A 23,219-nucleotide genomic window follows, 5' to 3' on the forward strand; every position below is an offset into this window, starting at 1 on the left:
CGTGTGCACATTTCCACCGGGACCATCGACGAAGGCCACTAGCGCTGACGAACGCACACTCGCTCACTCGCTGTCCTCTACCCACCCTAGCATGCTAGAAGTCCGTGGTCCGTCCGTTCTATGCTTTGCTGCCCTTTTACTTGTCGCAGCATAGAAACAGCATAGCTTATGTGTTTCTCCCTACGCACGAATGCACGCATCAACATTAACTCACTACACAAACGCGCACACACACTCTCACACGGCACACCTGGACGGGAGCTGGCAGAAAATCGACATATATTTACTTGCGTCTGAAAGGATGATTGTTGGTTTCTTTTATCACGCGACCTGTCAGGGGGGAAGGCTAGACACTTAGCAGCGCTCGATTTAAGGTGAACTTTTCCGCCACGAATAATGCTTCCCTCTCTGTCAGCCGCGATGGAGAGACCGTCACTGTGTCCGCTGATCAACCGTTACGCAATGGAAAATTACGACCCACGTAGAAAAACGTACGCTGTTCCGCGGGAACGGAACGCTGCGCCAGCAGCTGACGGTTGGTTGTTGTCGATTTGCGATTTAATTTTCACCAATTATCAACCAACCAACGAGACGGGGTGGATCGGTGATAACGTAAGCAAACGTCCGCAGGTATTATCCGTACACAACACACTACGCCATTGCTACCTTCTTCTATCAGCTGTATTCTGTGCGGGAACTGTCAAACTTTAGCTGCCCATCGCACCACTACAGCGATCCCGTTGTGTGCGCTGTGCTGCTCTGGCACATGGCGAGAGTAACCGCGTGGTGCGAAGTGCGCAGTCATTAAACGGATAGGCACCGTTGACACACCGCATTATGTACTAAGCTCGACGGAGGATACGTCGAAGCATTGTAACTGTCACATAAATGCGGTAGATATACTCCACGTTTGTTTATTGTTGAGGTTATGTTGTAAACTCTCTTTTGTTGTAATGACACACTCTTCATTGATAATTTTCAGCATCTGCACTACTTGTTGCAGAATAAAAAAAAGCTTGTTGCTCAATAATAGCACACCGAGCAGCCACACCCGTTGAGCCGCGATCCGTATGTTGAAAGCCCCGTGTAGACGTCAGCCATCGGGAAACGCGAGCGGACTGTCAGGTGTTTGTTTTGTTTCTTCTTCTTCGTCCGGCTGCACGATCTTCCCACGTGACGTCATTTCCAAAACCGGTAGACAGCAGGAAAAAATGTGGCCCACTCGCTCGCACCCACACACCCACGCGCCAGTAGGACGAGCGAGGAATGGATGAGCAGGAGCGGCAAGCAGTGAGCAAACATCATGCTTCCGCCCGGAGAGGCATAAAATTCGCTGAAAGCACTGCGGCACGCTCATTATCCGCCGTCCTGTTTTTCGGGTGCTGCGCTGCGAGCAAACTTCAGCACCGGAAGAGTGACGCCAAAAGCGCGACATTTACTCATCTTCTCTGCGTACGGATTGAAGGTGAGTACGTTTGTGAGGTGTGCGTTCTGAGGAGAAGGCTTGTGGTGTTGCGTGTCCATCGAGCAGAGCGTAGCACCCCAACGTGGAAACGCTCACGCGCGCGGCGGCCGCTGCTGACAGTGAGCCAGTTGGTGAGATGGTTTGGTAGTGCGCGTGAGAGCGTGCGCAGAAACGGCGCGTTGCGAGCGTGACAGGCGAGCGAGCTGGCTCGGATGACCGTGTTCCCGGATTTCGAACCGTGCGGTCGTCATCGCCACCGTATTCGTAAGGCAACCCGTCGTGAAGCAGGAACGCGGCCCCCAGTATAAAGCCGTGTGGCTCCCGATAAACTTTTCCTCCTCTCGTGTCCGCGGTAGCAGCAGTACTGTGTGTGCGCGCGCGTGTGTGTGTGTGTTTGTGCGTGTCCGTTTGGAAACGGTTTTGTTCTGATTTTTCCTTCCACATTTCGGGTGCGTATGGGCCTTTTTTTACCACTTTGCCTTTGCCTTCCTTCCCTTTCTGTTTCTCATCGTTCCGTTTTTTTTGTAAAGAATTGAGTCCGACAAAAAGGTGTTCAATTTCAAAGGAAAAACCCCTCGTAACGACGAAGCACACGCAATTCACCTTTCTGCAATGATTCGGTTCAAAGCGGGTTACCAAACAATTATGGTGTCTTCCTTTTTGGTGTGCGCTCAATCGTGCTTGCGTGCCCTCCGTCTGCAGTAAATGGGGCCTGAGAATTGCCCCAAAATTTTCGCAAACCTTGCACCGTTCTTACACTCCCCTCGGAGTGGGACAAAAAAAAGGAGCCACTAATTTAGATCTCGCTTTTCTTTATTTTTATCCCACACACACGCTCCGGAAACTGCAGCACGCATCATCTGATCGGCAGCAACCACCATCATGTACCACCTGAAGACGATCGCCAAGAATGCCACCATCAAGCAGGAGGTGGCCACGCTGGTGAAGGCTGTTGCCGCCTCCCAGCAACCCCAGGCAGCTCTGCTTAACCAGCAGCAACCGAGACGCACCTATGCCGAGCACCAGATCCCGGAGCGCCTGAAGGACGTGTCGACCGCGGCCAATCCGCGCTTCTTCGACATGGTCGAGTACTTCTTCCACCGGGCCTGCCAGATCTGCGAGGACAAGCTCGTCGAGGACATGAAGGGGCGCACCTCGATGGAAGAAAAGAAGAAGAAGGTGAAGGGCATCCTGATGCTGATGCAGCCGTGCGATCACATCATCGAGATTGCGTTCCCGTTGCGGCGCGATTCCGGCGACTACGAGATGATTACCGGCTACCGGGCCCAACACTGCACCCATCGTACCCCGACCAAGGGCGGTAAGTAGGTGGTGCTCGTGGTGATGGCGGGGGTGGTGGTGAAAAACGCACGTCTCGTGAGCGTGCGTGTGCGTGTGTGTGTGTGTGTGTGTGTGTGTGCATGTTTTCGACCAAGGATTATGTAACAGGGCGGTGCGCCGTTCCTTGGTGGGGAATTTCACCGAAAATCGTTACACCACCCAGAGAGAGGGAAAAACCTAACACACCTTTCCATTGCATGAGGAACCGTGTTTTTTCTTTCCCCGTGGTCGTGCTCCTTTCTACTTTTCTTTCTTCGGTTCATATGGCCGCCTGGCAATGGGGGCGCGTACGGATGTGGTATGATTAATGAGTACGCCTACGAGAAAGTGGGAAGGATTGAAAAAAAAATACCCAACCCAACTCTGACGCATCGTTGGAAGAACGCACATTTATCGGTTGAAATTGAAACCGAACGAGAACGTCATCCAACGTCCCTTTCCTCGGGGGATAGCGATAAATTCGTCCCATACCCAGTGGAGTCATTGCGTGATGGGTGGTGGATTGTCATTTATGGACACTCGACGACGGCAGGACGTTCGAAAATCACGTGAAGAAGCGCACCCGAGAGTGGGCTTTACTGCGCTGATAATGTTACACGAATTAAGCAGCAAAAGGCATGCCATCTTATGCGTTCTGTGGCACATTGTTGTCAAGGCACGGTCAAGAGATAAGTGGCCACGAATAATAGAGGGAGAGGGCCCTTCGTATCATAACGCCTTGCGTTCGTTATCATGAGCGTACACGCGAATAATGACCATCGGATGGATCGATGGCGTTACAACATCCATTCGGAACCGCCAGCCAACGGTGGTGTGATCCTTTCAACAGCAACCTAAAAGGTTCAGGACACCTTCAAGAGCCCGTGGATCGCCGTGGATGTAATTCCGTCCGATGGGCACACCCTCATTGCTTGGGATCGTATTTTTTTTTACCGCCAAGCATTTTACGATATCAATTGAACCGATACCGGTGACCAGTCGCGTGATAAAGATTAGATTAGAGCGATGGGGTTTCTCAACAACAGCTAACACTGTCGTTTGTGTTGTTTGCAACACACTAGTGTGCCACTGATCGAAAGGAGAGAACTCAAGGGAGGTGTCTCGGTCATTGCAATCATTGGTTTGGTTTCAATCAAGGGCCAAGATCGCTCCTAATTGGGTGTTGCAACACAGAATGCACCCGTCATATGTACAGCTGCTCCCAGCAACAATCTTTCTTGGAAACAAAATACAACATACCACCGTATCGCGAGATAAAAAAAAGGCATGCTGGGTATGAAATGAAGATAAAAACGCTCGATGATTCGTTTCGCATATGTGCGTCCAAAATGCGTGAATGCCGGTCGTATCTGGGATCGTTCGCATTGCGGCGTCAAGGCAGCAGTGCTTCTGAATACGCCAAAAGATATGAAGAAAAGAAGGGCCCAACGATCCCTCTTGTCTGCCTTTGTTATAACGAAAAAAAAGGGTCAGCTAACAAATGGAAGGAAGGAGAACACATTGCTGTGTTGGATGTTGTCAAGCGAGCACGTGGTCTGGTCTATCGCGCACAAGGGAACATGAACCACGAGGAGGGGCCTATTGCAGCACCACACATGACCCGATTGCGTTCCGTCCTTTAGCTCAACAACCCCGTAACGTGTTGATGGAGGCGCACTTGAGCTGCAACCATGCACGAGTGGAATTCCATTACACACTTTCACTTAACCTAGGGGGGCCTGAGGACCCTGAAGATGATCGGGAGCCCTTTGGAGTGAGGAGGGAGGGCCCTGTTGTCATAGCAGTTGCCTCGCATAGAGCGCTTTATAAGCTACTGCTGCTCGAGATGCTCGAAGACGATCGAACGAGTGGTAGGTCCGTTCGAGGCGATTATCATCTACGGCTAATCGTTACCGTACGCATCATTGCCAGGCACACAAGCCAGAGGAAAACTCTCCAAAGCAAGGTCATCGGGGTGTGAGAGCGTGTCGTCCGGCTGATAAGAACCGGCGTAGAACCTGGATTGACAGTGGAGACGATTGCGCGATGCTAAAAGCGTAACCGATTTTGCGCGAATCGCTTTACTGATAACGGTAGCCAACCGGGGGGGCAAATACTGGAACCTGCAGGGTCGTGTGTTAAAGGAAACATGCCCAGCGAGTGACGGATGAAGTCCCCGGTTACCGGAAATATGCTAAATCCTTTGTGTCTTAGATACGCGGCTTTGATGGCATCTTTTTTGCACCCCTCGGAGATCCCTCGGGAGGTGTTTTGGTGCGCTTTTTTCAGCATATACTGCGTGATGAAAAAGCTTCTCAAACCGATCTAATCCTTGGGGAGGTGTGTCTTGGTGGCTCACGGTGGGCGACTTGCGTCACGGACGACGATTGGGCATGAAAAATCAATAGTAGTCACCAGGCTAAAAATATTGCAACCACAATCACATCGCGTACCCGACCCCCGGGTGTTATTGTAATCATTGTTGTGTCCCTTTTCACGACCTAACTGCGGGTGCATAGCTTTTCTCGCGGTTCCCAGTTTAAGCCCATGGCAAAGACGCATGTGTCGGTGTGTATTGCTTCTGTTTATTTGTCCCGTACGAGGGTGGTGGCTCCCTCACCGTGTGTCACGAGGCCTAGACGTTTGCTAATAAAATACACGACCAGCCGCGCGGTTACGTAAAGGTAGCTCGCACGCGGTGTGAAGGTTCTATCGTTTTGCAGCACCGAATTGGATCTGTTACCGGGCTAAATTCGATTATCGCCACTCGGGAATGGGAGTTTTCCAATAAATGTTTGCTAATCGAGTGACGCGTGGCTAATTAGAAACCCAAAACGCACCCATTCTTCGAAGGAAAGCTTCACTGGTTTCGAAGAAAAACGATCATTCTGATCATGGTTTGTTGTGCTGGTTTTTCGCTGTAACGTTTAAACCGCGTCGTCTCCTGAAGCTGGGTGATATTTTACGCACCTGCTGGCGGCGCGACGATTAGAAAGGAGTGAGCAATTATAAATAGCCAGACGTGGAACTATTTCGCGAAACTAGAACTGAAGCGCGGTGTTTGTGGTGTATTTCTTGTTCTGCTCCCACATTAGAAGAGCAAACAAATAATGGAAAGTGCCTAGCAAGAAAACCTGCTCGCTCGCAGGCCGGCCTATCACTCGTGTTGTTCACAACGAGGTATTTTCACATTTTTTTTTTCGATTAAATTAGCATTCCCATTAGAAAATCCGCCTTATTAGAGGGGATATCAATAAATACGACCAATACGTGTGCGGTTGGGTTGAAGATGCAAATGAGCGAATAAATAAATGATCGCCTACTGCGGTCGATTATCGTGCCCGATGACGGTTGCATGCAAAAGGGGTAAGAATCATCACATCCAAAGCAAAGTAAACAAACCGGTATCAAAACGTCAGGATGGGCTCCTTGGCAACAAATGTCGCGGGGATCCTCGCCTTGTGCCACCCTGTGGCGTGTAGGTCGATCAAGCTTACCGCAATCCAAATTAGAGCCAATCTGACGATACATTGTTGCACATGTTTGCAAGAAAAATCACGCTAATTCGCACCAGTTAGAGCATTCAGCGCATTCGACGAGGTTTCGGTAAATACTTCGAATGGTAACGCAAATGCTTCCACACATTCCGGCAGCAGATGTAAACGACGGTGCAGCGCCCTGAATCGAAAACTTCGGTCTGCTTCCGCTTTTCTGCGCCCTTTGCTATGACATTACGTAATGGCGGTTGAAGGTCTACTCGAGATTTTCGGAAAAACCCCGTGCGGTGGTTGTACCTTGCGCTATTTTTTGTTTTTTGTTTTCATTTCATTTAATGTCTCTTCGCGGCAGAATTGCGACTGAATGATGTTGTTTTGCATTAGATAATCGCGTGATAGAACTTCTAAATTTAGAACTCACCCAGCCCCACAGTCGAGGCCGTTTCCCTCCGTGTTTTTCTCCCGGAGCATACGCATGGGTGCCAAGCATATAGTGGATCAAAACAAACCAACACGAGCAAATCGCACCAACACACCTACGAACGATCGCATGATTTCCCCGCCAATGACTAATCTCGCAGGCGGTCGATGCCGATAACTGAGAATCGTTTGTCTTCCTGGTTGACGCAGCGAGGCCGTTCTCTGAACCGAATCCGCTCGTTCAAACCGGCTCCTGTGGCTTCAGACGCATTCCGGTTCCGCTGTCCGATTGTTGCTAAGTTGCCTTGTCCGTGCCCTAAACTAAAGGTTAATGGTTGTTTGTGATACGGGTGTTACATTAGACAAGATTCGCTTTTAGTCTTGCGAATTCCTCTCCATAGAAAGCGCGACAGCATGCATCGCAAAAGAACGTCCTTGTACGCGCCAGCATGCATCTGGTGTCGAATAAAATCATCACACACGAAATTCAAGAAACACTGTCTCTCTACCTAATTGATAAGCCCTCTTGATCATGTGGCTCTCATCACCCGAGTATCTTATCTGCGCTTTATTTAATAGTCAGCAACCTTCAAACTGACGGCGACTTGACATTCATTTAAGAGGTGTCCTTTGTTTAGTTTTGTTATGTCCCTTGTGTCTGTCTCCTAATCTGATCGCTCCCTCTCGTGATCAATAGTCATCTTATCATTTTTCCAACTCTTCCCAATCACGCAGGTATCCGTTTCTCGCTGGACGTGTCGCGCGATGAGGTGAAAGCCTTGTCCGCCCTGATGACCTTCAAGTGTGCGTGTGTGGACGTACCGTTCGGTGGCGCTAAGGCCGGTGTCAAGATTGACCCCCGGAAGTACTCCGAGCATGAGCTGGAAAAGATCACCCGCCGTTTCGCACTGGAACTGTCCAAGAAGGGCTTCATCGGGCCGGGCATTGACGTGCCGGCACCGGATATGGGTACGGGCGAGCGCGAGATGTCCTGGATCGCCGACACCTACGCCAAAACGATCGGCCATCTTGACATTAACGCCCACGCGTGTGTCACCGGCAAGCCAATCAATCAGGGTGGTATCCATGGTCGTGTTTCCGCCACCGGACGCGGTGTTTTCCACGGATTGGATAACTTCATCAAGGAGGCGAACTATATGGCGCAAATCGGCACAACCCCCGGCTGGGGTGGCAAGACCTTCATCGTGCAGGGCTTCGGTAACGTTGGTCTGCACTCGTGCCGTTATCTTACCCGTGCCGGGGCCACCTGCATCGGTGTGATCGAGCACGATGGTTCAATCTTCAACCCGAAGGGCATTGATCCCAAGGTATAGGGTACATTTGCCGGAACTGCAGAACCAGGACTCTCTCTCATGTTTACGATGCGATCGTTTCAGGCGCTGGAGGACTACAAGAATGAAAAGGGCACGATCGTGGGCTTCCCGGATGCCCAGCCGTACGAGGGCGAGAACCTAATGTACGAGCAGTGCGATATCTTCATTCCGGCCGCTGTCGAGAAGGTTATCACCGCTGATAATGCCGGCAAGATCAACGCCAAGGTACGCGTCACCTAAGACACGGTTGTACGCCTGCATATCCACCGGTTCTGAACTGTTTGCTTTCCTTGCAGATTATTGCCGAGGCTGCTAACGGTCCGACCACGCCGGCCGCTGACAAGATCCTGATCGATCGCAACATTCTCGTCATCCCGGATCTGTACATCAACGCTGGTGGTGTGACGGTTTCGTTCTTCGAGTGGCTCAAGAACCTGAACCACGTCTCGTACGGTCGTCTTACGTTCAAGTACGAGCGCGAATCGAACTACCATCTGCTCGGTGAGTTTATCTACCGCAGATTTACGGCCTTGCCTAGCTTCTTCCACACGCTCAAAAGCGTGTGGCGCTTTTTAATACTTCTGCGCGGGCTTCAACGTCTCAGTAACTGCCACTCAGGCTTGGCCACTCTCAATAGCCACGCTATAACCTGATTACGCAGGTCCGCATGGCGCTTTTGGGTTGCGTTTCGCTGGTCCATGATACCGTAATGGACACCTTTAAACGGTTATTGATGCATTGCCACGAAAAAAAGGAAAACATCTAACCTGGATTGGCTTAGAACAATAACTCAGTAGAGGCCTTTCTCAGTAGCAACCCTCGCTTTATTGTCAACCATCATACACGCACAGCCAAGGAATTGGACTCAGTAGAGATTTATAGCGACACGGAGCGAAATTTTGCCAAATACCCATCGGTGCACGCTCGATGCATGCGATCCGTGTCTTTTGCTGTACATTCTATTTTTCTTCCCTCAGCTCTTTCTTTTATTTTTACACGTTTCGTTTCCTTTCTTTTCATTTCTTTTCTATACGTTAATTTTTCACGGTCCTATTCGGTGCAGCCTCCATTCAACAATCGTTGGAACGATTCGTCTTTAGCGACGAAGAGAGTAAAGTATCCCAGTGCAACGGTGGTCTCTCTTTGTGCAACCATGTCCCGTTTACCTGTGTTTCTAGTATTGGAGCATCATTTTTATCCACTCCTTACCAAATTGGCTCGTACAAAATTTGGAATGTGTCGTCCTGACGTTATTTTTTTTTCTACGTGTACATTGGTTCGCCCCTCAAAATTTTCGAAAATTTGCCAGACTTCTATCGAAATTGGTTTTCTATCATACGCAATCATCTTCTGCCCCAGTTGTGCCCCAGTTTGCGTTTGAACCATCATCCCTCTCCGCATTGACTACGTTCACTCTCGTGTGTTCTTGCAGTAATTTATCCTAGCGCTCCTCTTCAATTCGAACTAACATTTGATGATCAACAAACGCTCCCATTTCTGCCTTTTCTCCAATGTTTGGATGGTGTTTCAACTAATCGCGTGTGATGCATGGTTTCGTTGCTGTTTGCAGACATGACACTAATCACTAGTTGCTCGTTTTGCAAACGATGTTTAAGTGATGTTGCTTGCGTTTTCGTACAACGTGTGTGGTGTTTTATTTAGACGTTCACCCACCCGGACCCACCGGATTGAGAGTCTTTTTTTCTTTCCTTCCTTCTTCGGACCTTCCCCAACGATACAGAGTCCGTTCAACGGTCACTTGAACAGCGCTTTGGAACGGTCGGCGGAAAAATCCCGATCGAGGCATCTGCTGCCTTCCAAAAACGCATCTCCGGTGCCTCGGAAAAGGACATCGTGCACTCCGGCCTGGACTACACGATGGAACGGTCGGCCCGCGCCATCATGACCACTGCCATGCGCTACAATCTTGGGATGGATCTCCGCTCCGCTGCCTACATCAACTCGATCGAGAAGATCTTCCAGACGTACCGTGACGCGGGTCTCGCCTTCTAAACCGTCACGCTGCTCTGTCAGCTTGCGGACTCCACCGTGTGGTTGTGTGTGCGCTTTCGTGCGTGTCCGTTTCGATACTTCTGGCCATGGACATGGCCAGCAATCCTTCGCTCTCTAGTGCTAGGTTACCAAACCGTCCCGCTGAAGCGGTCATTTTCTTTTTCTCGTTCATAAGACAAGGCGCATTTCAGTGTTGTACTACTTCATACATAATTTAATATTGCTGTTTTCTTTGCGAGGAAATACACGTCTGCCGAGATAAATGTAACTTGGAACGAAGGAATGGCCTCATTCAACAGCAACGATACGCTTGTTGTGCTTTATTCGTCTTCAAGCGGCGGGTGGGTTCCGCTTGCGCGGGAAATGGGAACTTTAATTCGGACGTTGCGCGTTCTACACGCGCGCGAACACGTGCTTGCCTAGCATTTGTTGTTTTTTGTTTTGTTTTTTCAAAAACATGGCTTATCTTCTATTCTTTTCTCTTTCTCTTTTTCTCTCTTCTCTTTTTTCGCTCGAAATTTTACCGCGTTTAACCCGCGCGCCACCAGCATCCGTCCAGGAATCGCTCGAAAAGAGTTTGAGCACCGAAGACAGTAAAGTATCCACATTTTCCCAGCTTCTACAGCAACTGTTTTGCAAACCCACTGTTTCCCGTCACCGCAAGTTTCGTTTCTCTTATCGTGTTTTTTTTTTTACTTTCGTCTTCCTGCCTCTTTTTCTATTCGGGTGCTCCTGTTTTTGTGCTAATTTCGTGTGTTTCAAACTACCCGTCATCATTGTATAGTGTACACACGGTTTACACACAATTTTCCTTCGGAAAAACGGCGCACACTCTACTTGGACCTGCAACACATTTGCCCAGACACTAAATCTCGATCACTTACCAGCTTTGCTCTTTATGGGGGATTGTTTTCTCGTTCAGATCGGGTAGACTTGTGAGCATGTTTTGTTGTTTTCGTGTCCCTGGCTAAAATATTTGTATTCAAATGTTTTATTTAACTTTTAACTTTTGTTTTCGTACAATTGCTATCTATCCCTTCTTGTGAATACAAAGAGCTGATGCGTGTTGTTGAGATGATGCGCCGTACGCTGCTGTGACAAAAGTTGTCCATTTTTCTCCTTCTTGAGGATGCATTGTGTTTTTAGCTGCTTCATTGCACTTTCAAAATTGTTTCACTCTTACTCGTGACCTTTTTAGTCAAGGCTTAGCACTGTTGAATATCAAATGTCTTATCAAAGAACAGAGATCTTTACGAAGGAAACAGGTTGATATTTCAATGGTTCTACACTCTTTCGACGAAAATCCATTTTTTAACCTCGTTTAAATGATTCGATTATATCCTTCTTCTAAGATCTTTAACCGCACGTTCGTGTCATTGTCCGTGTCCGATTATTCCGCTCCAAGTTCGGGCAAAATTTTGGGTTAAACACAGTACTAACAATTAAGCCAATTGGGGACCAAATCCTTACTCTCTCTGGTTCGCTACTAACTTTCTCTGGTGTAAAAAAAGTATCTATACACGGTGGGGTCTGCCGCAATCCGAATACGGGTCCCTTCGCATCATCATCACTTGGGACTATCTCTCTAAACGTGCCATTATCCATCATAATCATTGAGCTGACGAGAGAATCATCTACCAATCCTGTAACCAAGGAATCCTGTCCAAAACCCAACCTATTTCTCTCTATACATATGTACATTATAATTGGCGCCAAACGCCACAGTGCAGTTTGGTGATCCCGTCCTGCGTTACACTAACTTCTTGCTTGCTTTGCCCCATTTTCTCTCTCTCTCTGCATGTTCCTTTGCTGCATTACAGAATCCGTGCAAGCCTCGCTGGAGCGTCGCTTCGGTAACGTTGGCGGCAAGATCCCGGTGACACCATCGGAAGCATTCCAGAAGCGCATCTCGGGTGCCTCCGAGAAGGACATCGTACACTCCGGTCTGGACTACACGATGGAGCGCTCGGCCCGTGCCATCATGAAGACAGCAATGAAGTACAACCTGGGTCTGGATCTGCGCTCCGCTGCCTACGTCAACTCGATCGAGAAGATCTTCCAGACGTACCGCGACGCCGGTCTCGCCTTCTAAGCTCACATTCCTGCCACCTCACACGCGGGTGCGCCTCCTCGTAGCTGTACGCCATCGCCCGGGCCCCGGTTGTGGATGTTCTGAACCAAGCAAAACCGAACGTTCGATGCGAACCAAACAACACTATTCTATTACCAGCCACAGACAGCCTGCAACGGGAATCGGGGAGTGGGCGAGATAGAGGCGCAACCGCCATAAGAACATTGCATTCCGCAGCCTGGTTCGAGGGTTTTTTGTAACGATGATGAACCAGACCACATCTGCACTTTGGACACGATCGAAACAAACCGTACCTTCCTTCCACGCAGAGAACTACTTTATTCGCCGATGCAGAGTACTACTTTCACGATTTCGAAGGACTTCGTTTCCTGCTACCTCAACGCTGCTGTGTGTGCGTGTGCCGGCGGAGAACGGGGAACAAGGATGTGTGGCAAGATTACGGCTACGTTAGTGACGATGGCATCGTCCTCGAACCTACCTACATTCCACTAGCATGTAAAGTTTTATTTCCGGCACATCCCTGCTAGCAGAAGCGACGATTGAGAGGAAGAAGAAGAAGCTGCCCAAACCGTGATTGCTTATATAGATGGGTACACATTACGAGTATTTCATTACTTTTTCTTTTGCTGATGTCGTTGCGGTCTTTTCGCGCATTTTTGTGTTTCATTCTCACCCGCGTACTTACGTTTATCGTGATACATTTAAACCCAAAACTGGCATACTTAAACGCGTTGTCGTTTTGCGACAACATGGAGCCCCCCGGAAGCGAACCGTACACAACCGAGTTCATCGGGGAATATAGAATCGGGAGCGAAAAGAAATCAAGCAGCGAAATCGAAACACAAAACTGCCCACGGTAAGCACCACCTCTCAGACTAAGCGTAGCAAAACCCGAACAAGCGTTTCAAAAAACACACACACGAAAAAAAAAGCTGGCGCAGCGCAAAAGTGAAAAAAAGCTATTAAATAAAGCGAACGTAACATATTAACCGCGACTTGTGTTTTGTTTCTGGTGGATGTTTTTTTCATTTTGGCCCTGCCTGAACTACTGCAGCCCCGAATGAAGCGATATTATGGAACGGATTAACCCTTAAGCGGCGACGAAAAACGTGTTGAAATACACCATCTTGGTTGTTTCACAAAATATCACACCAAATCTAATTAAATCAAACGTTGATCTTTTCCACACCTAAACTGGCAAAACTTTATTATTTGTTCAATCCTGTTTATTTGAAAATGATTTTAAAGTACCTTTAATATGGTAGCCTAATTTGGTCAAAATCGTCGAAAGTAGCCCCGAGCGCAAAGAGTTAATTCTCTCGAGAAACGATAGGTGTACCTCCTAGCTGGTATGTTCGCCTGTTACTTTTGTGCGAAAAACTCGTCATCTGAGAGGGAATTTTGTCGAAGCGATTTTAAGATTTCGTGGAGATCACCGTCGTCTACACGGAGCGGATCAAAAGAAGCGCACTCCACCGGTATATTTTCTTGTTACTTTAGCGTAGAAGTTTCGTAAAACGAGGATTTTTTTTTAACTGGGCTATAGCTTTTTGTATTACAAAAATATCATTTGTTGCATAGTGTAAAACGTACTTTGGAAACAGCATATTTGCAAGGGCATTGTGTAAGACGAACGAACGTAGGACATTTTGAAACATGCTCCAACGATTCAGAAAGATTCGATGGGCATAAGCTCCAGCTAGCACTAGAAATGGGATGTTAGAAATTTTGAAGTGGGCAAGAACGTGTCCAGAGTACTATTACCTGACGAGCTGTGTAAGACAAAGGATGGCCGATTGCGTAGGATCCAGCACAATACGAGTGGCAGACAACAATAGGTATAGGCAGTTTCTTTCTATTTGAAATGGTAGAATGGTTTGAAATGGTGGCACACAGATGGCTCAAGAGCTTTCTCATCATCGATTTTTCTTTCGAAATAATGTATCATAACAGGATAACAGTTGCTTGTTGGCCTAATCGAAATCATAACTTTATTTTTTCATGAGTTACAGTTTGCGTGTTCCAAAATTAATTCTAAAAAATATACAGTATGGAACAATCAAATCAAGCGTCGGGAGTGGAAACAATAGCTGCAGTTAACAAACAAACAAAACCTGAACAATCGTGCTGACTAACCGCAACATGCTAAAAATGAAGTAACTTTTTTTAGCGAAACCGCTTCTACTCTTGCGACAATTGAGTTTCTAGCATAGGTATGAAAAAAAAAACAAGTGGAACGCATTGCTACACGTTACATGATTCGTTTGATGCGTGATAATTTATTTTGGAAACGTATTACAACGGAAGCTAGGAGAAACTGTTTGAGTGAAAACGCGTCTGCCCGACAACCGCTATCGTGTGTGTCGAGAGAAAAACAAACAGTCAGCACTGCATGCATTGGTTTAGTTTCGCATCCTACCCAACTAACGTACAACTGAAAGATTGTGCAGCCTTTTTGAAGAAGTTCGCTTTTTCGAACCAACATTACGATGTTTGTCGTTCGAGTACACTAACGCAATAACAACTCGGAAATCTACTTGACGTAAGAGAGACTATCCTCTGTAGAGCAGGTGTTCTGTAATTTGAGTAAACCTAGTTCTGAGCTTGCTCTGAATTTCGAAGCAGTGGCCGGCTCTTCCCTATAAACCTTCTGGATTTCAATGAAACCATCACAGATATTTTCCACTTGTTTCCGCACTAACGTATGTCTTTCAAAATCACGCCTTTATATTTTTAGTTGAATCTGGATTCTCCTCTGCCGCCAATCGACTCGGCGACCACAGATGGTGGAAATCATCGGAAACTTCATATTTGTGTCCCAATGCAAGCCATTCAGCGGAAGAGCGCATGTGACCACACGAAACGAAATACTTATTATTATTGTGAAACATGAGGTAGAGAGGAAAATAAGCGTCCGCAACGTTCCAGGTGCTGTTCGCCGAAACCCGTCCCAGGATGCTGTATATGTCTTTTGGATGGCGGTGGCAGTACGATTCTCTCCCGGCTGCTGTTCAAACGGTGTATCGTCAGCTCGTTGCTTCGCCTCGACCGACTCCTGCCACCGATCGCCGGCATCGCCATGTGGTCATGTTTTCCGAGACTTTAGGGCGCAAATTCCTTTCTTGAACTGCTTCAGCAAATCCTCGAAGCTGCTGCCGGGACCGCTTGTTGCGCCGAGCATTTGATCTTTGTGGCACATCGAGGGCACACTGTAGGGCATCGGTGCTCTCGCCGGCAATAGGAGCGATCCATCCATGTCCATGCTCACGTACGGCATCTGATGGTCGTGATCGGTGGTTAACTCGCCGTCTGCAGTCCCGGGGGAAATGAACAGAATGAAAAAAAAAGGAAAAGTCTTCGTGAGTTCAGGCTCGCTTCGGTCTTATCCCAATTGTTCGAAATCGTTCAATAAACAGGAAAGGTTTCTTCAACATTCTCCAACCCATAGGTCCTTGTGAGATAAAGTAAACAAACATATTTAACTTAACAACCGAAGTACGCAGGCTTTTCATGCAGATTTACTTCTCTACCCATTGAGTAAGAGCCAATAATTATGAGCTATAAAACATGCCAACTTCTATCTGGCACTCACCCAAATCTGCATATTGCGTGCGGCAGAAGGCTCGCCGTCCACCGAAGCTAATGTCGTAACTTCGCAGATTCGGATCGGTTCCACGCGCATCGATGGCGTCGTACGCGGCTTGCGGCTTCTCAAACGTCACGAACCCATACCGCGAGCTGTGAAAGGTACAGAAAGGAGAATGCAACCGAGCAGCGTATAGCTGCGCTTTAGTTGGGAGAACTTAAAATAAACTCAACACCGGTGCGTGTCGGGGAAAATACAGGAACCTTAGCAGGTTTCTCCCCCACCCCACTGTCACGACTGCGTGCCACTTCCAGGTGTGAGCAGAAAATAGATTCCCCCATCGGCTTACCCGTTGGCCTTGAGGTGCAGAGTAATTTTGACAATTTTCCCGTACGGTTGGAACTTCTCCTCCAAGTCTTCTTTGCGCGTGGTGTGCTCCAGACGACCGACGTACACAATTTTGCGTTCTGTGCGGCATGCCCAACGGGAAAAAAGAACGAGTTCGACATGAATGCATGAAGGGCCGGGTTGTTTTCTCGCTAATCATCATCCAAACTTACCCGGTGAGATCGTCCGACGATGGTTTGGACGCTCGCGCGAATGATACCGCTGATCCGGCGTACCCGATCGCAAACCCGAACGGGAGCGCGATCGTGGCGACCGACTGCGTGAGATCACGCGACCGCTTCGACTTCTCCTCCGGTGCGAATATTCGCCATCCGACGACGTGGAAGAGGACATCGAGCTAGACGATGAGGTTGAAGAAAGCGAACGGCGACCACGGCTGCGGGACGATGACGAAGACGACGATGATCTCGAGCACGTGCGCGATTTTCGCCGGCTGCGCGAGTAACGCGAACTCGCACCACTGCAACCGGTGGCCGTTTGCTGCTGCAGCTGCTGCTGGTGATGGTAGTGGTGATCGCCGCGATGCACTCGCGAGTATCCGCTGCGTGACCGCGAGCGTGAACGGGACGAACACGACGATCGCCGGCGTGAGGAACGACGCCGACTGCGACTACGGCTGCGGCTGCGACTGTGACGATCCCACGCCGTGTAGCGAAGTTGGCGTGACTTCGATCGACTGCTCAAACGCACGGCTGCATCCGAATCGGGTTCGGACTGCGATGCACTACCACCGCGACGGTAGCGTCTGTAGTGTCGCCGCTCGCTGTGCCTCGATTCTCGCTTGCGACCGCGCTGCTGACGGTCATCGACCATCGCGGTACCTTTGTCTTCGTTTCCACCTTGTTGCAGCGGGACCGTTGCAGGTTTCAGCGGTGCAAGTTTGCACAACGGTGGAAACCGAGCAGACGGTTCTGTTTGCATCGCTACCGAGGTGCATGGCGTGCGAATGCGATCTTTTCGCAAATGCATGATCACTTTGTCTTCACCGTGTTCCGCCGCGGTGACCGTGGCACCGCCTTCGCACGTCATTGGCAACGTGACGAGGCCAACGAACGACGATGAGGGGTTTGGCGTCGTGTGCGTACCAGCAGCATGTCCTTGTTTGCTGGTACCGTGTCCGGTGGGACGAGTGCATTTACTGCGACCGTGAATCGGCACGCCGCTGTTCGATGTGTGGGCGCGTTCCGGTTTTCCCGGAGAAAAGGAACTTGGAGGTGACACTCCCACGTACGGTGAATTTTGATGCACCATGTACTGATGATCGTGTCTCTCGTCGCCGTGAGCTGCAACGCCGAGAGATGGTACGACGTTGGCTTTCAGCGTTACAGCGCTCTCCGCTACGGTGGCTTCCACACCCACACTAACGGTGGTTTGTGAGGACCCTGACGTACCGGTGTCCGCGCAAGGACCTCCACTGGTGTTGGCAATGCTTGACTTCTTACTGACCACCTCCTGAATGCTCGCAAACAGCGAATTACCGGGCATGGTGTTCACCGATGGACAACACCGTTTGATGGTGTCGGATATATCCATCAACAGTGACACTTCCTTTTCGGTGCCCGACTGTTGCTGCCGCCCTGGTAGTTGTTGCTGGTGCGTATATGGCGCACCGGAGCCGGTACCCGTCGGTGAAAGGCTCAAGGAATCTGATAGCGTTGTCGGTTCCGGAACGCTCGGTTCTATCGTTAGCGCCGTGTTGCAACCGATCGAAACGATGATGATTTCCTCGTAGTCTGGGTGCAACTTTAGCGAATCTCGTTCACAGGTGCTAGCACCAACCTTTCTTCCAGCCTCGTCCAGTTGCAGCGGATTACCGTGCTCGTCGAACTCCAACGACGTGATTTCGGCCAGCGGCACAATCGGCATGAGGGGAAACGTTTGACTTAGTTTCGCTTCGTTTGACTTGATGGCCGCTTCTTTTTTCAACTGTTGCATACGGAGTGCCTTCATTTTGGCGGCGGATATTGGATCCAACGGCTCTACTTTGATCAGTTCTTTAGTCTGCGATGCTATCGCGTCCACAGGAGTGGCCTTTGGCTCAGATCGTTGGTCTAACGCCTGAGCATTCAACAGGGGTGCTACTGTTTTACTGCTATTCTCGCTGGCTGCATTTACGGAATTATCAGCACTTCTTTCTTTGATTTCCGATTGCTGCACCTGCTGCTGCTGTACCCTTTTAATACAGCTTTTCGAGCTGCTTTCGAACGCTGATTCCGGATGTTCGCGACGCTTCTTATACTCCTGCAGATTCAACTTCTTACGCACTACCACCACTGGCTGTTGTTCGTTGGCCGCTTCACCAAGCGGCGTTGAGCCAGTGATGTGTTTCGGGACAGCCTGCACTTTAGCACATTCTTGCGAGCTTTCTTCTACCGTTGCACAGCTACTACTATTTTTCACGTCGCCATTTCTCACCTGGCAATTATGGCTCACATGACCCGAACGGCTGGCATCGACCGGTTTCGTGTGGTCGACTACTGCATGCGAGGGTTGATTTATCTTCAGTAACGATACCTGACGCTTCACACTGCCGGTGGGGGGTTCGTTGGAGAGCGTGGGCTTGCCCACCTTCTTCGCTCCTTCTGCGCATTTACCAATTTCATTAGCGCCACCGCTATCACTTGCCTTACATACCTTATTTACAAATGTTTTATCTACATCAGTTCGTTTCCCGCCACATGAGGACGAGAGCGGATGCTTGGCATCGGAGCGTAATGACGGCGGATTCGTTGCTACCCTTGGCGTGACGGTCGTAACACTAACACCTTCGGAGCTGCTGCAACCGGGACTACCGGGCTGCGGTTGCTTATCTTTGCTATTATCAGTTTCGACCGCACATGACCCTGCTGCTCCTATCTCCTCTTGAGGCTTTCTTGTCGCCATCGGTTTAGCTCGATTTTTCTCCTTCTGTAATTTGCGCTCATGTCGAAGCTGCTCTTGCATCGGCAGCTGGAACGGAATCTCGATGGTTTTACGTTGCTGTCCAGCGAGGATCCCAACTGCACCGGGTGCACCAGCGGGTCCCACCTGCACGAGAGATCCCCGTTTAGGAGAACAGTAGTCGTGATCGAGTTTCACGTTCGTCTTCTTACGATGCACATTCGTTCGGGGGACCGGATGATTGCGTGCCATCGACTCGACCGTGCACATTTTCCGTGGCTCGTGGGTACTAGACGCTACCTTAGGTAAGGCGGAACCAGCCGAACTTGTACCCAAAAGATCTTTCTTAATCATTTGCCCAAACTTTACCCCATTTACGACTGGCTCGACGGTTGTTTTCGAGCTTTCTTCAATGCTAGTGTGCTCCCGTGTTGCTTTGGGAGTTTCTCTACCATACAGCGTATGAATCGCAGTTTCGATCATGCTCGATTGCTTCTGACTGAGCACCTTAAGATCAAGCTTCGGTTTGCTGCAGCTAGTCGGATTCGGATTCCACGTTGGATCCTTCTCCGTATCATCCATCACGCGTCGTTTCGTTCCCTTGCGGAGAGCTTCAAGACGACGCTCGTTAGTTTGTATTTGTTTCCCTGCTATATCTTCATCCTCCACTTCACTGCTGTCGTCGTCTACCGTCAGAAGGCGGGTGGATTTTGCAGTGCAGCTTCGCTTACCAATCGACTGCTGATCCGACGCTCCAAGCTCCGAGTTTTCTTCTCGCGAAATAGCCCTCGCACGGGGACTCTGTTGCTCCCGCGGCAACATAAGTTGACGCAACATTTTCAGCTCTTTGCCGCGCGATTTTGGGTGTTGATGTTGTGGCAAATTTCTGATCGGGCCACTGCAATGGACATTGCCATTACTGGTTCCATCACTCGGCGATGGTTTACTCTCAACAAACGGACGTCGATCATCGATCGCACCGGACGTCGTTGCTGAATCATCACCCGTGATGTACGCGGTCAGATCGAAATGCGCAGCATTGGCCAACTCGTCTTCCAGCAAATCGTCGCCGAGCAATTCATTGGCAGCCTTTTCGACGGACAACCCTTTCAGCGGGCTTAGGTCGCAAACGAGCGAATCCAATCCGTCAAAGCTGAGACTGGTCGGTATGGATCCGTTGAGGGCACCAACATCTCCAATCGCGGCGCCAACGTTGATCGGGGAATGGGGCATCGAAAATGACTGCCTCTGGGTGTTGGAGCGACGTTTCCGGCGCCCGTGTGAATATGGTTTTTTCGGGCTACATTGACCCTGCAACAATTGAGCTGGGGGCTCCCAAAGCAGGCTTTTGGTAGGGCTGAAGTCTACTATGGGGCCGTCGTCATAGGAATGGTGGTCATCATCATCTTCAGTTTCTTCTTCCATGCTGCTGGCGCTACCTGCTTGACATGGAGCATCGCTGCCATTATTTTCACTATTGCTGCGATCAGCAGTTCCTGGCTCGTTCGATAAAGCAATAATCGTGCAGTTTGCGACACCGCCGTTCTGCTTAATTACTTCTTGTTCACATTTTGTCACGTCGTACTTCAGAGCAACCGTAGGCGACGAATCTTTCCGGCTACCATTTAGGAACACTTCCCTACCTATATCATACAACTGGTCTTGACTAACTTCGTCTACCAATTCTTCAATTTCTTCATCATTTAGAAACACTTCCTCCTCCTCTTCCTCTTCTTCGTCTTCCTCGTTCTCTTCGTCCGTATCATAATCACAATTCGGATCGATCGATATCACCTCCACAGCAGTGGACATTTCGGTATCATCCTCCTAAAATTGGGATTATTAGTATAAGTTACCGGTGTAATGTCGTATGGATTCTATAACCCAAACATATCTGGGCGTTCCCACTCTACATACCTCATCTTCCTCAATAATCTGCTCCTCCAGAGTGTCGGCAACTGCCGCGAAGTTTGACTGGTGATCGACGATAATTTCAGCCCGCTCTTCGTCGTCGTCAGCCAAATGAAATGCATTCCCATAGTGTTGACCAACCGTGGGTATTTGATACTGAAAGCTGCTTTTCCGGAGACCAACGGAGACGACAAAGTGCGTAAACAAAAAGGACAACCAGAACTATTCAATATCTCCAATACTAACCGATTGTTACTAAACCCATTGAAGCTGGCATATCCTGGCTCGAGCAAATCGAGCCCATCGGTTATGACCAACCCGTTGGCGGTGCCACTGTGGTGACGGCGCGATCCTCGACCACTGGTGCCATTGCCATCTACCACCGCTACAGATCTGCCGGTACGACAAGCGTATGCGTGTGCCGCAGTCGATGTGGAAAGATTGATCATGTCTTGGCGTAGCCGACTTCTATCGTTTCACGGGTCGACGGCGACGACGAAGTCGCACCGGAACGTGGTTCCTTGAAATGATGTTTCTATCCCGTTGTTTGTAATACCTACTACTAGTGACTGGTGGCGTTGTTTGTCGTTTTATCTCGGTTCTGAAAGATTGCTCTCAGAACCGAGATCTAATTGCTGAAGGGTTTATTCGGCTATCGGCTAACGATTGGTAGCTAATACTACAGATGAAAGCAAATACAAATGAAGGCAAATATGTTTTAGGAAATCTTTTCGAAACAGACACAACGAATAGAAAAGGCGTCGTAATATTTAGTAGATGAAATTGACACGCTACAATAGATAATTTAAACAAATCTGCCATTACATTGCTTCTATTCAAATCGAAACCCCTACACAAATAAAACGTGTTTTTTATCTTAGTAGAAATAGTGTATAACTTTCGAAACTGTTGGACATCACTAAAAATGACTTTTTAAATTTAGCGACTGCTACCAAGTTTGCGTACATGTGTATTACATTGTAACAACGGTATTCCCAACCGTCAAGGCCTTTCGCCATCCCAAGCTAGCAATACAAAAGCAGCACTTCAGTGCAGCATCACCGTTTGGCTCTTCTCAACTGGTAAAACATATCTTTCTTCTAAATTTACATCACACCGGTTCGGTGTAGTCGAAGTCCCCGAAGTGGTTGAGTTCAGCGGCAATATTGAACGACCGGACCAAACGGTACAGTTGCATAATTAGTGTGTATCGATAGTGAAGAACTCATAGCATCCCGCTTTCTCATAGTGCACACGACATTCTGTGGCATCGGGTAATGCAAAAATAGATGAAACATAAAAGCGAACCCACGACTGGCTGTGGCGATACTACGGCCGAGAAGCTAGCTGCTTGTCAGTGCAATTGGGCGCAGAAGTGTCCGGTAAAAAAAATAGTCCATCAAAACTGCACCGCTTGGCGACCGTACAAGTCTTTAAAAACCCATGTCGAACCAACCGGTGAGCAAATCACGTGCTGGGCCTAGCGTCACTCTTTCTTAGCATTAATACATTTATCATATCTATACTCGCTGACGCTAGCGAAGAGGAGTATATTTGCGCCAATTCGTCGCGAACGCCATATAACGAGATTGTGCACGTAGAAAAGCCGTGAAATACAGAAGTCAATGGGAAGAGTTTATTTTCATATTGTTGACTTTTCTATTAATACCGGACCGCAGAGAATAACCAGTTGTACGTTCTTTGTGACGTTGGAGGGCGCATGATGCGCACCGATCGAAAAACGGTGTGCAGCTGGTAGAGTGTAGGTACATTTTAAACGACGCCAAAACGCATAACCCAATTCCGTTAATGAAACGACATCCAGCTGAAGACTGTTAGACGTCAAGTTTTGGACCATGTGGGCTTCGCTTAAGGATAAATACGTGTCGTTCGTGAGACACATTGATTTATATATTGTGAGGAAACTTCTTTGTAATAACAACAACAAATGACTTAATCCTGTGATACCAAATGCCACCGTCACTCAACTACACATGTGCTGATGACGCACGTGCGATAAAGTGTTGCCCATAGTCCGCGTGAAGGGAAACAAATGGATAGGGGCCTGATTCCAACGCACGCAAAATCCCAACACCTTTTTTCATTCACCGACGTTGAGCATGCTGAGCGGCACGCGAAATACCGAACCGATAACGTTACATGCGCGCAGCTCCATCGTTTGACAGATCAACAAAAACACGTGGTGTCGACGTCGATCGCAAACCACGTTGTTGCGTTGCCGCCTACTTGGCAGGACTGTTTTGATTGTTGTCAAATTGGGCACGCTCGTGAG

At 48.9% G+C, this 23,219-nt stretch overlaps 2 protein-coding genes across 7 annotated transcripts; one reads left to right on the forward strand and one right to left on the reverse strand.

Annotated features, from left to right (window-relative positions):
* Positions 1-1,737: 1,737 nt before the first annotated feature.
* Positions 1,738-13,125, forward strand: LOC128721223 (glutamate dehydrogenase, mitochondrial). Of its 6 annotated transcripts, none has more exons than XM_053814953.1 (7): positions 1,738-1,914; positions 2,316-2,786; positions 7,438-8,030; positions 8,100-8,261; positions 8,333-8,537; positions 9,100-9,147; positions 11,870-13,125. In XM_053814953.1, the coding sequence occupies exons 2-7, from the start codon at positions 2,348-2,350 to the stop codon at positions 12,139-12,141; spliced, it is 1,719 nt and encodes a 572-aa protein (XP_053670928.1). In that variant the 5' UTR covers positions 1,738-1,914; positions 2,316-2,347; the 3' UTR covers positions 12,142-13,125. The 6 variants fall into 6 exon arrangements, with proteins under 6 accessions (XP_053670928.1, XP_053670927.1, XP_053670926.1 ...); XM_053814952.1 differs by lacking the exon at positions 9,100-9,147 and adding an exon at positions 10,598-10,642; XM_053814951.1 differs by lacking the exon at positions 11,870-13,125 and adding an exon at positions 9,778-10,340.
* A 1,265-nt stretch (positions 13,126-14,390) lies between these two features.
* On the reverse strand, positions 14,391-21,375 carry LOC128731630 (uncharacterized). The gene is made up of 7 exons (XM_053824766.1): positions 21,173-21,375; positions 20,933-21,089; positions 20,001-20,842; positions 16,288-19,946; positions 16,077-16,194; positions 15,734-15,879; positions 14,391-15,450 (listed from the first exon to the last, which is right to left on the reverse strand). The coding sequence occupies exons 1-7, from the start codon at positions 21,373-21,375 to the stop codon at positions 15,227-15,229; spliced, it is 5,349 nt and encodes a 1,782-aa protein (XP_053680741.1). The 3' UTR covers positions 14,391-15,226.
* Positions 21,376-23,219: the final 1,844 nt, after the last annotated feature.

The sequence above is a fragment of the Anopheles nili genome, chromosome 2 (assembly GCF_943737925.1).
Source record: "Anopheles nili chromosome 2, idAnoNiliSN_F5_01, whole genome shotgun sequence".
NCBI classification, from domain to species: Eukaryota; Metazoa; Arthropoda; class Insecta; order Diptera; family Culicidae; genus Anopheles; species Anopheles nili.

What these genes read in the sequence shown, in the direction of transcription:
- LOC128721223 (XM_053814953.1), top strand. Translation starts at nt 2,348, where the DNA reads ATGTACCACCTGAAGACGATCGCCAAGAATGCCACCATCAAGCAGGAG. An exon ending in CCGGCAAGATCAACGCCAAG is followed by an intron (nt 8,262 to 8,332) that starts GTACGCGTCACC and finishes CTTTCCTTGCAG; the next exon opens with ATTATTGCCGAGGCTGCTAA. An exon ending in ATCGAACTACCATCTGCTCG is followed by an intron (nt 8,538 to 9,099) that starts GTGAGTTTATCT and finishes TATTCGGTGCAG; the next exon opens with CCTCCATTCAACAATCGTTG.
- LOC128731630 (XM_053824766.1), bottom strand. Translation starts at nt 21,375, where the DNA reads ATGATCAATCTTTCCACATCGACTGCGGCACACGCATACGCTTGTCGT. An exon ending in AGATTATTGAGGAAGATGAG is followed by an intron (nt 20,843 to 20,932) that starts GTATGTAGAGTG and finishes TCCCAATTTTAG; the next exon opens with GAGGATGATACCGAAATGTC. An exon ending in TCGTCGGACGATCTCACCGG is followed by an intron (nt 16,195 to 16,287) that starts GTAAGTTTGGAT and finishes CATGCCGCACAG; the next exon opens with AACGCAAAATTGTGTACGTC.